Source organism: Zonotrichia leucophrys, chromosome Z (assembly GCF_028769735.1).
Source record: "Zonotrichia leucophrys gambelii isolate GWCS_2022_RI chromosome Z, RI_Zleu_2.0, whole genome shotgun sequence".
In the NCBI taxonomy this organism is placed as follows: domain Eukaryota; kingdom Metazoa; phylum Chordata; class Aves; order Passeriformes; family Passerellidae; genus Zonotrichia; species Zonotrichia leucophrys.
Window position 1 is genome coordinate 13,930,714 of NC_088200.1, and position 16,122 is coordinate 13,946,835.

Genomic DNA, 16,122 nt, shown 5'->3' on the forward strand with positions numbered 1-16,122 from the left:
TTTGTATGTAGTACAACCTGGTGGCTGAGGAGCAGGGCCTGGGAGAAATAGTGCTGGGATGAATGTTTAACATGGTGGATACTGGACCAACCTGTTAGGTTTAGACTTGGAAAAGATTTACTGAAACCTACTTTGACTCACACAGAGCTGCACCTTTCAGTAGAAAGAGAGAATCTTGCAGTTTTAGTGTCTGTCTTCCTTTTATCAGCTACCTGGGATGAGGTTTCAAATCACCTTGGCTGGGAAGCATCAGTATTTTGGGGAATGCCCTAAGTAATAACACAACCTCCTCCACTTATAAACAAACATGGTTATTTAAAAATAATTTTACATACATGTTGTAACATGTACATAGAAAGAGGTGCATATTCCAATATGGTTTTGGGTATTGTCTCATGTAGCAGTCCTGGTGCGGTTATTGTCAGCAGAGAAGTTTTGTGAGCAGTAGTTCATATCACTAGGGAAAAAAAAAGAATACAAAAGTTAAAACCTTATATTTTACAAGGAAGGGTGCTTAGTCACAATTAATTCTGGAAAATGAGAGTTACTGACTTTGCAACAGAACTTCAAGAATCATTACTTTGATATATCTCATTTAGCAGTCCATTGACAAAGGGATGAGTATGGGCATGGTTGAGGTCCGCATGAAGTGGTAGACCTTAAAAATTTACAGAAATGGTGCCTCTTAACTGAAATGCCAGGGGAAGCCTAGGGGCTATTACTTTATTAAGTTCTGCTGAATATGCTGCTGGTTTTACTCTAAGCAAACCACACTATTTTATCCTCAAGCAATCAGATCAAAACTGAAGGGTGTGAACCTCCTCTTTAAGCAAAAGGTTGGGGGGTTTTTTGTGTTTTGGTTTTTTTTTTTTTTTTTTACTTTTGGATTTCAGTGTGAATAGGATTTGTCCAAATCATCCAGTAAGCTAAATTTATTGTAAACAAAAGTAATACTGCCAAAAGTCTTGTATTCAACACAGATCAGAAATGGGTAATTTTGCCTTAGAGATTTGGACATAATCAAGTACATTTTTAGCAAGTTAAAAATGAAAAGTAGTGATCTATTTGAAATGAAATGGTCTAGTCTGCAGAATATGTCATGACTGTAGTGAAAGCATTGTGTTGGGCATATGCAGTACCTAAAAAATTTCCTTTAAAACATGAGCATTTAAGGTTCATCCATGCTCTGTGGCAGGGTACAGCTGTAACAGAAATGGAGATTCTCCGCTGAAGATTCCTGACAATACACCAGTGACTTGCCTGAAAGCTCGAGATTTTAAACATAAGAGTTTTTACAATCAACCTTCAGTTTCATAGTTTAGTTTGCTTTTCTTGCAGTCATCAGTTTTCTACTCTGATTATTGGAAGGTAGCTGGGACCTGTGTGCTCTTTGGGTCCAAAGAAAGCACTGTGAGCACAGCTCCACTGTGTGCAAATTTTAGGCTAAAGGCTTAAAATCTTATTTCTAACATTAATGTAAAATCTCTGCCCTAAAAGTCAGTAATAAATTTCACATTTACATAAATCTGAATGTGTTATTTTCACATCACCAGTGAAAAATTTAAACAGATTTCTGTTGTCTTCTGGTAATAATCAACTCCATTTTTTCCTCTAATGTGAAATATGTTTGTGATTTCATGTCCATAGTCAGCAAGCTGTTTTAAAAACTGTTTTCCTTCTTGCTTGAGATGTGTAAGTGTGTAAGTGGACTCATGGAGTATAGCAGATGGGAAAGGGTGGTATGCCTTGGGCATTTAATTAACTAACCTCATTAGTCTGGTAATGGAGATGCTGCAAGGATGCCTTTTTTCAGTGGAGTCACAATACTGAGACTATGAGCATTAAGGAGTTAACTGCTTACATCTCTGCAACTTTTGAAAATGCACAGACATATCTGTTGGTTTTGTACTAAATGTAAAGAAAGAAGGATCTGGTTCTGCAAAATTATGTGCGCTATGTTTGTGTATAGATCTTTACACTATACTAATCACTAATCTGCCTATCAGCTGGCAGTAAAGAAATTTATCCAGATTTGCACATGTCTTTAATCGCTTTATATTTTCCTTCACGGAGATGTATTGTAGAGATGCTAATTAAGGTGTGTGGTTTTTTTCTTTTTTCTTTTTTATTATATTATATGGAATATTCTTATTAACTTACATAGGTAAGCTGCCACCATGTATAAAACTATAACTGTCATATATGTAAGTATATATCATACATATCATATTACACCATGTATAAAATACTTTGTTTCTTGAATGTTCCATATCAAAGAATAAAAATCTGCAGGAAGAGGTTTCAAGTCAAGGCATAGAAGTTAACTGGTTTGTAGCCTCGTGTTAAAAGCATCTTTCCCCAACAACTTTGGTATGTTAAACATCTCTTAAAAATAAAGAGATTGTGGTGATTTTATTGATGACTATGTGAACATGCAAATTGTGTTCTCCAGTTTGTGCAGTTCCCATATCATATAAAGACACTTCAAAATATACTACCCATTTTAGAGATCCAATGAAGACTAAGCAGTGAGAAAGTAATGTCCTTGAATCACTGTGATTAACATCAGGTCACTACTTGAGAGGTTTAATTGCTGAAAGAGAAAAAGAATGGAGGTCACAGCGAAAGAAAATCTTACTAAAATATGCCATAGTTTCCCTTGAAGCCACACAGAATGTTTTGTGCATTACCTTTTAATAGGGAGATAGATGTGTTATCACTACAGTTCCTTGCCCAAGAGCTTTTTCAGCATAATATTGACTTTTTAATGAAATCTCTGAGGAAACAGCTGTAAATTCAGTGTCAGAAGCTTGTGGGACTTTCCAGAAGGGAAGGTGCAAGGGAGAGGGTTGTTAGCCCTACTGAAGTTGGTTGTTATCTTTGTAGGTTTTCTACTCACCAGTTTTCAAACTCTGCAATGAATTATTTCACAAAGTTTTGTTGAAATCTGTTTACCTATTTCCAAGAAAAAGAAAACCTGGCAACTTTTGTCTGAGAAACTCTTAGAGCAAAGAGATTACAGTGGCAGTCAGCATGGTCACCACACCAGAGATGTGTTGTTCTCCATTTTTTAAAGATATGCCTAAAATAAGCCCATTTAAGATGCTGGAATCTCTCTCTCAGCAGAGATTTCCTCAGACTTTCTCAGAGAAGTCCTGTTAGGATGCCATCTCACACTGGCCCTCTTATGTCTGGGTGTTCCTGATGCTTGAATTTGGGCACCAAAACTGAAAACAATTTTCTTGCATTTGGAGCCGTCAAATGTGTCCCTGCATTACCTGTCCCACAGTATGGGAGTGTGGAGAAATTTCCTCTCCTGATTCACGTGGGGACAAGGACAAAGTCGGTGGGAAGAGTGAAAAAGCAGACTGGAGGTGGGTCGGAGTAGTGGAGGGAGGATTCAGTGCAATCCACAGGAGCCTGGCTGGGGAAGCAGCGGTGCCCGTGCCAAGGGTGTGAGCATGGAGGGTGCTGTTGGTGCTCCGTGGAATCAGGCAGCGTGTAGGAAAGGAACTGGGAGGTGGTTCGGGAAAGCACACAAAACCTCCTGGGTTACACCACGGGTAGATCTAATTAGGAGCAGAGCACTGGCCTCCAGGGATGAGCAATGATGCCAGGGAGGAGACAGGGATAGCCCTGTGTGAGTTGCAGGGGGAGGGGAAACAACCGGTGGTGACACTGCCACATTCACACAAAAGAATGTATTAATGGTTGGCAGGTTCTGTCGATGCTTTAAATTTAAATTATGTGTGTTGCTATTTTAACTTAACACTTCCGTTTTGTGTTTATTTATGTACAGGGGTATCATTCTTCCAAAAAAAAAAAAAAAAAAAAAAAGGAAAAAGAGAAAAGAAAAAAAAGGGCTGGCTTGGATTCTGTTTTATGTGAATACGCAGGGCTGGAACCTGCAGCGATTCGGGGGCTGATTGACAGCTGAATGATTCGGGAGTTGATTGACAGCTGAATGAGGCACTCTGGCTGTGAGTGTGGGTGTGAGGGGCCAGGCAGCACTAGCACAGGGTGACAAGAGCTGGGAGCTGTGATGGATACCTCCTTTCATCCCCCTCTGCTGCCGCGGCTCCGTGAGCGTCCTTCCTTTCCCATGCACGGGCTTTTATGTTGGGGTTATTTTTCAGTCAAGCCTGTTAAAGTTGAATGCAGCCCAGCACCAGTAAAATGGTAATATGAGCCCATGCAGTGTGTGGCACTGGATAACATCTCTTCAGGACAGCCAGAAATTCTAGAAGGGGAAGGAGAGAATGCAGGTGTATAGAGTTCCCCATTAGCAACCATTATGGCCTGCTAATGGGTAACTTATTCTTGTCCTGGTGCAAACGTGTTGACTTTTTTTTTTTTTTTTTGTGTGTGTGTGTGCATTTGTTAATGAGACTATCTGGAAAACCATTTTTAGAACAAAATCGTCCATTGCTCTAATGGGAAAAAAACGAAGACTTTGAAAAAAAAGGTCAATCTTAAATTTTTTTAAAATATGAAATTCCAGAAATTAGGAAATTAGGAATTAAGTTTCCAGTATAATGAATTCACAGTTTTCTGGGAAGCACCATGGCAATCAAATTATCAAAGATGTACAGAAATCGTATGTACATTTTTTAGGATAATAAATGTATTTCTTTGCCTTCTGTCTGTCTCCATTGCAGAAGTAAGTAACTTGGTGGTGTCAGCCCAAATGAGAATTTGAACTTCATCAAACGGGAAATAACACTTTTAAACATTAAAAATCATAAAGTGTTTGGGAAAAGCTTTTTAGGATGTGAGTGGCTCTGTGGTGGGGCACGACTCCTTCGGGTTTGTGGTGGAAGAGGAAAGTTCCAAAGATCTGTGTGCTTTGAAAGGCTTGTTGAATGGAGAGAGCTACTATTTTTGTTTTGCATTTCCCCCTCTCTTTCTTCCCCGAGTCACCTATGCCAGAGCTAGGGAGAAAAGGTGGCCCTGTCCAGTCAAGAAATATACCTTCTCTTTGTCCTTTCTGTTAGTTTTGCATCTGAGAAGGTTCCACTGGTTTTTTTGTAACTTTTTCTCTTGTAATATCTCTTGACTCATAATGAGAGAGTTCAATTAACAGAATCAAAAGAGAGAGAGTTCAATAAACAAAATCATGCTAGCACCATTGCTTTTGAAGAAGGAAAATATAAGAACTTATTTTTAAAAAAATTAACTGAGCTTGATAGAGGTTCCAAAGGTGTGAATTGACTTGAAGATGAAGATTTAAGTCTCTGTGTTCTATGTGTTTTAGCCCTTACTCTTGAACATGGGGATTTAGAAAGAAAGGGTTAAAAAATAAATTGAGATTCTACTTGGGAATTGCCATCAGAAGTTGCTGACTTCATGACCAGAACGCTGATGAGATTTTGAGAAATGGAGTCTAAAGGAGGGGAAAGAAAAAAGGGGGATGACACAGGTAAAAGTCAGAGAGCAGCAGAAATAATTATCGTAATAAAAGAAGGAGCAACTTGAAGGCAAAGATGTTAACAAGGCTGGGAGCAGCTGGTGAGCAGGGCCCTAAATTTGGGCTTTGCTGAGGGACAGAGAGCATGAGAAGGTGGTTTGTTTTTTGCTCAGTCTAGTGGAGCTCTGTACAAACAAGCTTCTGCAGGTATGCTCAGCTCTGACAGTACAGCTATTCATTCTGAATGAAAAAATGGCAAAATAAAGGATTGGCAAGATGTTCACTGACCTTTTCTCCTTCCCATTCTTCTTGCTCCTAAAAGCTTCCCAAACAATCTCACACAGAAAAACTTCTAATCATTCTGCCAGCTAATAGTTTGAGCCAACTTCTTATGAGAATAAAACTTCATTACTTTTTTAACAGCTGAAACAATAGTAAAATCCCTGAGCAGTTTGTCAGAGTGTCTAGTCTTTAATTTTTAACATTCTCTTTCTGAAAGCCTTTTAGAGTTCAGCTCTTTACTGACACTCTCCCTTGTCAGTCTTACACTAAAAGCAGTTAAGCAAAGCAAGTGACATATTTAAATTTTAAGTCCCTGTGCTCTAAAACTGCTATGCATAATCGGTTTAGTATGCTCCATGAAAATGCATGCAACACCTAACTTAAAAGAGGTGTTTAAGTGGATGACCATAGGAAAAGATAGGGTGTTTGAACTGAGGCTTTAGTTCCTCAAGTGCCTCCCTTTTGCACAAAGGCAGCAATCACAAAATTACAAATAGGAGGAATAGAACCAAATATACCAGGACTAGATGACTGATACAAAAACGATTATACCTCTATGTTTATTTCTCAATTGATATTTTGTACGTAAGTTGACAAAGCTAACATGAATTGCTGTAATAAAACATAACAAATAAAGGAAGAAAAATAAAGTAAAATAACTAAAAAGAGGACAAAACAGAATCCAAGAATACCAAAATATGCAGCAGCAAAAAATAGACTTTTGAAATGGCAAGAAATTTATAAAAGAAAGGTTTCAAGAAAGATTTCAATGACTGCAAAAAGAATTGCAGAAACTGTGTCATGAAAATCACCTAGAAAACGATATGCTTACTTTATTTAGAATGAATAAGCCAAAAGTAAGTACAGCATCCTTTCTCTGCCAAGATAACTCTTCCACCAAGTGCTCTGCCATGGAGCTGCTCACCTCACAGAGTAAAGGGCTGTCTCCTGACCAGAAGGAACACCAGGTCACACAGCTGTGAGTAAAGAGCAGTTTCAAAAAGTAGAAAAAGAAGAGCAACCTACATCTTCACCATTCCCAATGAGTGGTTGTATTCTGTGTTTTCTAATTTCATTATTACATTATTCATAATTCCTTTCTTAGGTGTAGATTTAATCAAAATACATTAGAATGATGGAAATGTTCATTGGTATTCAGTTCTTCAGAAAAGCTCTTTTCTGTGAAAACTTGGAATTCATTATTGTTGGTAGCTTAACTCATCTGTTATACAGTGAATGTAGATGCTAATGAACTGGATAATGTTAATATCAGGGGATAGATTAGTGAATAGATTTTAACAAAATATTTATATGGCTAGAATTCCTCTAAACAGAACCAGTTAGTGCCATTTTGTAAAATATCATTCGTTGTGGAGATCGGTTTTAAAGCACTAGTAAGTAATTGTTTCCAAAATTTATTTGTCTTCCCATTACTTATTTGCTTGCTCTACTTGTCCTTTGTTTTCTTCATTGGGCTTTGATTCCTGCTTAGGGCATTCCTTTTAATGTGTGTGCATGTCCAAATTGCATTGTTATACCATAAACGTGGTATAACACATACATATATACAACTGGTATACATGTATATTATATACGTGGTATAACACGTATATAATATACAACTACAACTTGCTTAAATCTTCTCCCCGAAAAAGACCCTACTGAGCTGAAGTAATTTTCCAACATTTTTTCCCAATTTCCTATAATTTCCCAACATTCCCAAAAAGCCAAACATTTTTAAAGCATAATTTCTTTAACTTATTTTCTTCTGTGTTTAGGAGTCAAGTAAATTAGTTTACATGTATCTGTGACAGTGGCTCAAAGTGCACTCCAGCCAGTAGTTACAAGGGGGGATGTTTAATTGTCTGGAGCCCATGCTTCTAGGAATTTATCCCTCTCTCAAAGAGGTTGCCCCTAAGCAGGTGAATTTGTGACAGATACAATAATTGCAAAACCAGAAAAATATGGTGCATCTTCAGACATTTTTTCTAGAATAGCATTTTCTGACTGAAATGCAATGGATTGACCACTAGTGAAAGCTAAACAGATTTACAGGTATCTTAATATACAGCACCTAGAATCCGGTGTCATCTTTTACATCCAGGCAGGTCAGACACTGTGCCAAGTTCTTAGGAACAGTGATAGAGAGGTCTTCCTGTGCCCATAAATCCAAAAACTTTTGAAAACATGTAGGCATGTCTGCTGCCAGTGAAATACAAGCAGAGAGGAAGGGATGGGTTAATACATTTTGGATGGTTCATTTTACTGATGCATACTTATGGCAGCCTGTGATGTTTCATTTGTATTTGTAAAATTCTCAGTTCCTCAAAGTATTTAGCTCTGTTGTGTGATTGTGCTGGGGAATACCTTGCACGTATAAAATAACACTAATGTAAATTCTTCTCTGTTTGGACATGCATTCTGGAAATTAAGGCTAAGCTGTTTTGTCTAGGTGAATATTTGTAAATGTTTAGCATTTTTAATTTAAAGACTTTTCTATGCTTGAACATGTGGTATGCAAATTGAGGCCTGGGTGGCACACTGCCTTGGGGAAAAAGGGTCCTTAGTCTTCATTGTTAAAAACCAAAAACTTTGATTTCAGAGCTTCATGCCTTGCTGCTCTTGTCAGGGGAAGGTGATGAAAAATTGCAGGGTGTCTAGTCTTCTCTGAGCTTGAGGTAAGGAGGAAGAATAGGCTAAAAAGAAAAGCGAGAAAATGCTGTTTGGAGACAACTATTTCTGCTCTGTGTCTGCTCACTCTCATGCATGATTGTGTGCTGCCTTTGTGCATAATTTTAATCTCTCCTTAGTAACCTTTACCTAGGGCAAATACTGCAATTTGGTCTCCAAGCATGCTGCATCAGGGGGGACTCTCTGATGGGCATCTCAAAAGGCAAAGGTTATGTTCAACCTAAGTTCTAAGCCCTTTTTCTGAGCAAAGGCTCATGAATTCTGCATGTTCCTTAGCTTTTTTGGGGGGGGTTGTAAGAGGTAGAGTGTGTGGATTGAATTATTTTCAGGAGAAAAGCCCCATGAAGCTTACTTGATCTAAAAAAGACAATAACAAGAGACTTCACTACCTGTAGCACTTTTCCTTCAGTAGAGGGACTAGCATCCTACTGGGTCAGAGATTTTATCTTTAAATTCAGTTAATGCTAGTAATAGTTCTGATGTGGCCTCCACTGCTCTGTACAACACAAGAGAGAAAATTAAAAACTACCCAACAAGAAAAACCTCACTGGGGCTAAAAAGCAGTGAGCAGTGTGAAAGATAAGAATTTCTGGTATCTAAATATAGAGTAATATGAATATGTTAAAACACAGAACTCTATGTACTGCTTTTAAAAGAATAATTTCATTTTGGTTAAGAAAACTAGTTAAATCAGCCTTCTCCTGAATGTTCTGGCTGTCATTTTCTTAAGCCAGTATAAACCTGCCTTTCTGGTTTATGAAGCCACATTGCTAACATGTAAAGCAAGATGTTATGACTCATTGAAGCAATTCTTTGTTCTCTCTTGAAAGCATTGCTGATGGTATTTTCAAATGTACTTGGGTTTACCCCTAAGAATGCAAACCTTTTGCAAATCTGAGCTTAATGCAAGGCAGATTATGTAATTTTTGCAGTGCCATATGATGTGAATGTAATCCTGTTAACCTCTTTGATAGTTTTGGTTTCCAGCTTTGCTGAATTTTGCTGTAATTTTATCAGGGGAAATAAGATGGCTTCTCTTAGTTTGCAAAACTTTGAGCAAATGTGGTACAAATGTGTGTCAGGACTGAGAAGTAGTTGCTAAGGGATTCATCAGCAAAACTTCTTTCTTGATTTGACTTGGAGATGCAAATTACTTGCATGAAACCCTGAAATCATGTGGCTAAAACTGAGAACTTCAACTGAAAATGAGTCTGCAGTGATTTCACCAAGGGTCAGTGTTTTACGTGGACTGTGCTCCCCAGTGCTGGGAAAGTAGGAGGTTAAGGAAAGCGAGGTTTAAGGGTGTGAGGATAGGTCCTGGCTCATATCCTGGCTGTTCCCTTGCAAAGCACTTCTTTGTGTTCAGCAGGCTGTGCTGAAAGATGTGAAAGGGATTGGCAGAGATGGCTGTGGAGACTACAACATGCAGTCTGTTTTTGCTGTGAGTAACCAAAGCACTGAGCACCTTGCTGCTGTAGAGGTGGAGAGCCCCCAGCCACTGTAAGCTGGATAGGTTTGCTCAGCCTTTCCTCACAGCCAGACCACCTCTTTCTGCAGAACCTGCAATTATTGAAGTGTTAACTGAGCTGCATCAAAAGAGAATAAATTAACAGGCATTTATGCTTTCTATCTACTGAGCAGTATTAGTAAAAAGCAGTTTAAAGCCTTTTATCTCTGAAAAGAACAAAAGGGGGCTTTAGTTTTAACCAAACCAGGTCTGATATATGCATCTTTCTTGGGGATAACACACCAGCTTTAGGGTCCATAGGAGGGAAGCTGTCCCAAAAACTCCTTAAGCAGTCCTCAACTGAATGAAGCAGAAGACTTCCAGACAAGAAGGGTAGTGGCATTCTAAACTGGTGCAGAGTCATGAAAGTTGAACTCCTTTAAGACTTAAGCTTCTTTGATTACTCCCAGGATTGTGTACGATTGGTGTACTCTTATTGTAAGTAAAATAATACTTATGTTTTTGAAGTTGACAGCTTCATCTTGGTGGCTCAATCACTGTTTCTCAGTGCTGTTAACAAAACCAAATGACACTGTGAATAATGGTACTGGTCAGACAAGGAATGGAAAGCTCATTGAAAGAAAACAGATTTGAACTTCACACAGTCACAGAAGCTGAGCAAGGCTTGGGTGGGTGCCACTCGATGTGTCCTGTGAGCCATGGTGCAGGCACCCCTTTTTATACCTTCTGCAAGGGTTTGCTGACCTCACTGTGTTTAACTGTGTCAAAAACCATCAACTCTGAGTGGCTGATGCTGGAGATCCTTTAGTCTAAAATGTTCTCTGAATGTTTAGTGCCCAGCTAGAGGTGTTGCCATCATTTATCTGCATGGGTCATTTGGTGTCAGGGTTGCTTGCTTATTTTGAACTTTTCTTCTGTCTGTTTCTAAAGATGCCTGTCCAGCCCTAGGTTCCCAAGACATTGCTGTACTGTTTAAATGATGATGGAAATAGTTAACAATGCTGAAGATGATTTACCTTATATGACACAGAATCATAGAACATGCCAACTGGAAGGGGCCCACCAGGATCGTCAAGTCCAATACATGAATGATGAGATAGCAATGTCCTTTTTAGTAGGAAATCACTTCTGCTTCTTTTGAATGACAACTAATTTAAAAACAAAATTAGCAAGGACAATTACTACTTCAGTCTTAAATCCCTACTGTCTAGTAATCAAACCTGTATTTTTAGTATTTTTAAGGTGTGTTTTGTTTTGTTTCAACTTTTTTTCCGCAGTGCTCCTGATAGTCACTCTACAGCCTGTCTTGCCTTGTTCTCACAACCTGATTTCAGTTTCTTGTTGATGAAACTGATGATAAAATCACTGTTTTTCTCTGCTTTATCCAACTTGATAAGTTGAGGTGTAGTGAATTTATGCTTACCTTAATCATGTTTCCCCCCTCTGTTTTGTGGCTGATCATTAAGGCTCACTGTACATGCTGAGGGAACATGTAATTGCAGTTGCCTGATAAAAACAACCAGTCTGATGGATTCAGACAAAGAGAACCTTTCAAGCACATCTCCTAATTTAAACAAATGTATAGTAAATCTGGTGAATAGCATGGGTATGCTGTTTCCAGCCTACCAGAGATGTTTACCTTGTCATGGCTTGCTTAGTTGTGAGTGGCCACCTGAAATTGTTGTCTTGTCCCTGCTCGTGGGATTAGATATGAGTCCTGACCAAAGGCACCTGCTGAAAAAAACCAGACCTTCACTGCTGTGATGTGATTAATACTTCACCAGCAGAACTAAATTAAAGAATTTTTTAATCAGTATTATTTGCCATTTTAATTTTGAAAATACCTGTTCATAGGTTAGAAAGTGAAACTGCACAAACAATATCTCACAGCTTCCACTTTCTGTTTCTTTTCTCTGTGGTGATTTTACTACAGTCGAGTAGTTTATAAAATATGAAGGAGTTAAGCAAAACGTTATTATGAGTTACGTCCGTATTTTCTTGTGCAATTTAGGACTGTAATCATCAAAGGCTCTAATTGATTCTGAGAGGGGATCATTCTGTGTAATTATTCTCCATCTTCCTCATCTGTTTATTGTTGGCTGCCAGGCGAACCAACAAATACAAGGCATTCAGGTGGAAGTGAGCTTTTTGTGGAGCATATTGTCCCCGACATTGTTTGCAAATACTGTCGTAGACACTTAATGAAGTGCTATTCAAGAAAACAGTGGGATTATTTCAATTCAGGGTGTTGGACTGTTCTCCCTTCTACTATCAAAAATATTTTACAAGAAAACAAATAAAACTAACCTTCTTTACAAAGATTAGTAACAGAGAAGTTAATGATGTATAATTTAGGTCTTAACAGCAGTTTTGCCTCCTGTTCTCCATTGTCAGAGCTTGAGTGACAGGTCTGTACTGGAAGGGTGAGTGGGATTTGAAAAATGCTGTGTTCACTAGAACCATGGGGTTTTTGTTTGTTTGTTTGTTTTTCTTTTGGTATTGTGTAACTACTACCTTGCCAGCTTCCTAATAGTGTCTCACAGAATTATTTTTCAAATATGCAAAATATTGTCATCTGTACTGCTGAAATTTTTGTTAAAGGCACTGGGAGCTGCCTCATTTTTTTTTTTTTTTCTAGACAAAGCTAATTGAATGCATGAATGCCACTGCACATAGCTGACAAAAGCAGAGCATCTTTGTGAGTAGGCTGTGTAAATTCTTTCCCACAGAAGTCAACGAAGGGGTCGGTTGTCCTGGGCTACGTATTTCGTCACTTAAACCTGGTGGAAATAGATTACTTTGGGCTGCGCTACTGTGACCGAAGTCATCAAACGGTGAGTGAGAGACACAGCAGATTGGATTTGCCATGCATAAAATTCACCCTGTTGCGCTGGTTGCCTGTACAGCATTAGATTGTCATACTTCCCCTAACTTTCACTGTTTCCTGGCTCAGGTTTCCAGTAATAATTTATTTTGTTTATTTCCAAAAATCTTGGACTAGCCATTAGCATCTTAGATAGGAATGGAATCAAATGTTAAATGTTGTTGAAAACTAAAATAAGAAAGTACAAATAAAAAAATTATTATATTAACTTAGGACTGATATTTTTTCCTCTTTAATACTGTGACCTGAAGCTAGTGCCTGGTGCTCTGTGCTACTCAGCCTCACTTGGCACTGCAGTGCCTGGGAAAGAGCACCCCTGAGTGCATCACAGCCTGCTTCACTTGCTGCAACGCTGGCCAAACACCTGTTTCAGGCTGTGCTGGGCAGTGCCATTTTCACTCTGCCCGAGCCATCTCTGTGTCCCTGAGCCCATGCTCTCTAGAGCCTCCTTGGCAGGGACTCACCCCACATCCCAGGCTTTTTCCACCGAGACGTTTCCATCCTAAACAGACAAGGAGATGTTTCAACCAGGCTGAGATGTTTCAGCCAAAGCAGGCAGTGTTTTGGAGCATTGCTGTCTGCCCCACCAAAGGCTTGTGCAGGACTGCTGCAGGCAGAGGTGAGGAGCAGGGAATGCTCAGCAAGAGGAACCAGTGCTGTATTCACAGGATAGTCTTCATGCTACCTAAAAATTATGAAGGGAATAGTGCCTGGCCTATGGTTAAGTCAAGCCATTACAGTTTTGAAGCCAGTGTTTAGTGATAATCGCACTGCACAAGATTCTGTTTCACCTATATATAGTAATAACTTATTGAATTGGCTAAACATTTGCTGAGTTCTTCTGTTAACCAGAAGCTGATCATGTAAAGACTGGATTTAGAATAGTATTAAGCAGATTGCTGATTGCTACTGAGAGCTACAGACTGCCTCACTCCCTGTATTTTAACTTCTGTGCCGTAGTCCAGAAATGTATGAATTCAGTTCCTTGATGAGCTTCTAATAATTTTATTCCATGAAGATGAAAGCCAGATTCAGCTGTGAATTAAAGTAGACTGTTAAAAATGGTGGTTTTGATTTCCTGAGGAATTTGAGGTGTGAATTAAGAGCAGGTAGTTATTTTTTGCTCTCTGAAGTGTTTTCCTGTTAGCTGTGGTTGCCAATAAAATAGAAATGGCTGTTCCTGGGAATATTTCCAGAAGCATACACAGGGTTTGTTTAGTGGTGTATATGAAAATATGAGTACAAAAATGAATTGCACCTCTGTTATGAAAGGGACACACAAAAGCACATTTTAGGGCACATCCTTTTGTTCTACTTTTTCTCTCGTGTGGTGCTCCAGTGGTGTTAATTTAATGTTAGCTTTAGGCTTTATCCTCTGGCCAGATCAGTGTCAGGAAGCCGCTGTGATTCTTGATTTTCCCATGGATTAGGAAGGTGTTTATCCCACTTCTGTCATTTGCCTGCTCTTACACAAACACTGGCCTTATCATGTGGATATGGGACATCAGCTGTGTGCAAGGCTATAGAGTGCCACTGCCCAGCCTGGAGATGCTGCCACAGAGACTGCCTTTGCACCTGGGCTGTTCTGTAACAAACCATTGTGAAAAGGCCTGTTTGTGTTGTTTGTCTATGTAAGGATAGCAAAAAACTGATGCTCCTTCATCTGAAAAGTTCATAAATGAGCCAAACAGCGCTACTGTGTGCAGTTTTATGTGTTTTATGATGTGTGGCTTTATGCTGCTAGCTTGCTTTTTTTAATGAACTCCTGTAAGCTCTTAAGAATGGGCAGAAGAATGTAAAGTTTTCACACAACAAAAAACACCTTGTGCTTTAGCTGTAAACATATATTTAGTTGCATGCCGACCGCGGCTAAAACTCTCTGGGCTGTTGTGGGAATTAGTTCAGTAATGGCTGGCAATAAGCCTAGATCTGCATTTTGGATTGGATATTTTTTGGATTGACCACAGTAGATTTCCTAAGGGAAGAGGAAAAAGGTTACCTTGCTAATTAGCTTTAAAACCATGGTCCTGAGTTAGTCTCAGAGGGAGAAAAGTGTTTGGGGGTTGGGCTACCTATTAATACATTGCTTGTGGTGGGGAAAGTTTTATTACTTGTACTGTCAGGTTTTTTGTCACACTATAGATTTAACTGAATGACGAACAAAGCAGTGTAGACAAAATGATGTATTTTAAAGAACATAAATCGGTCACAAAAGAAACATTTTTCTTATTAAGGGTTTGAAAGGGATTGTTTGGTGATTTCCCCATTACTCCTGCATGCCTCAGCACTTCCAGGTGGTCTTTTAAGTGCTGTGTTGGTGAGCTACCTCTTATGTGGGTGGTGTCGTAATTATTTTAGTACTACCAGTAGGGCTTTAATGAGTGAACAAGGTTTCACTGTGCTACGTAGTATATATGAATGTGTAGCATTAAAATGGTCTCTTCCTGAACACCAACAAACTAATTAGCTGTGAGAACAGCTGGATGCAGCAGGTTGACAGAACTGGGTGGCACTGGCAGGGGCATGAAAAGTAGGGTAAAGCACAAATTGGATGACCCTGTCTCTAGGGTAGTAGTTTGGTCATATTGCACAAATTTTGCTTTACTGACATTCCAGGTTTTGCTAAACTCTCCACAGTAAAAGGACAGTATTCAAATGGAAAAATCAAGCTCTGGAAGATTGCAAGTTGATGTCAGAATAGCATTACCTATATCTACTTAGTGCTCTGAACAAGATAGGTCTCCAAAGGAACAACACAATATCTCTTCTAATAATTGGTTAAAGTACAACATTTAATAATGAATTAAAAATTCCATTATATAAAACTACACCCCAGTGAACAAATGGGTTCAGCTAATGCTATGTTGTCAGTAGTGTTTCCTAATAGTGCCTCTGTTGACACACTACATGGTGCTTCTTCTCATGTGGTACTTGAGTACTTTTCTTAGTGCTGCAAGTTCTTTAAAAAAAGACCAATTTTCTTTGAGTGCCACAGAATCCCTAACTGTGCTCCATCATCTAACCCTCACCTGAGCCTTTTGCATTACTGCAGAGAGTACTGGCACCCAAATTAATGTGAGTTGACACTAGATACTGTCCTCGTGGTTCTCAATATGGATATGGTTCTCAGCTTGGTCTTCCTGGAGAGGACATTTGTGCCTTCTGCCTCATCTCCCAGGACATTGTGCCCCATCTGCTGTTTCTAGGTGAGACACAATCACCAGACTATGTGTAGCAGAGGCTGAGGGAGGCTGAGGAAGCTCTGTCCAGAATCACACACTCATTAGGTTGGAAGGGACCTCTGGAGATCACCCAGTCCAGCCCTCTGACAAAGAAGAGTCATCTGGAGCACACCCAGGGGGTTTTAGGATGACTCTGGAAGGCAAGACT

At 39.2% G+C, this 16,122-nt stretch overlaps 1 protein-coding gene across 2 annotated transcripts in view; it reads left to right on the plus strand.

The window, feature by feature from the left end:
- Positions 1-16,122, plus strand: part of EPB41L4A (erythrocyte membrane protein band 4.1 like 4A) — a 117,782-nt gene that overhangs the window by 34,447 nt on the left and 67,213 nt on the right. For both annotated transcript variants that reach the window (XM_064736236.1, XM_064736237.1), the window contains exon 2: positions 12,578-12,682. In XM_064736236.1, the coding sequence (XP_064592306.1) occupies positions 12,578-12,682 (105 nt within the window). The remainder of the gene's footprint in view (positions 1-12,577; positions 12,683-16,122) is intronic.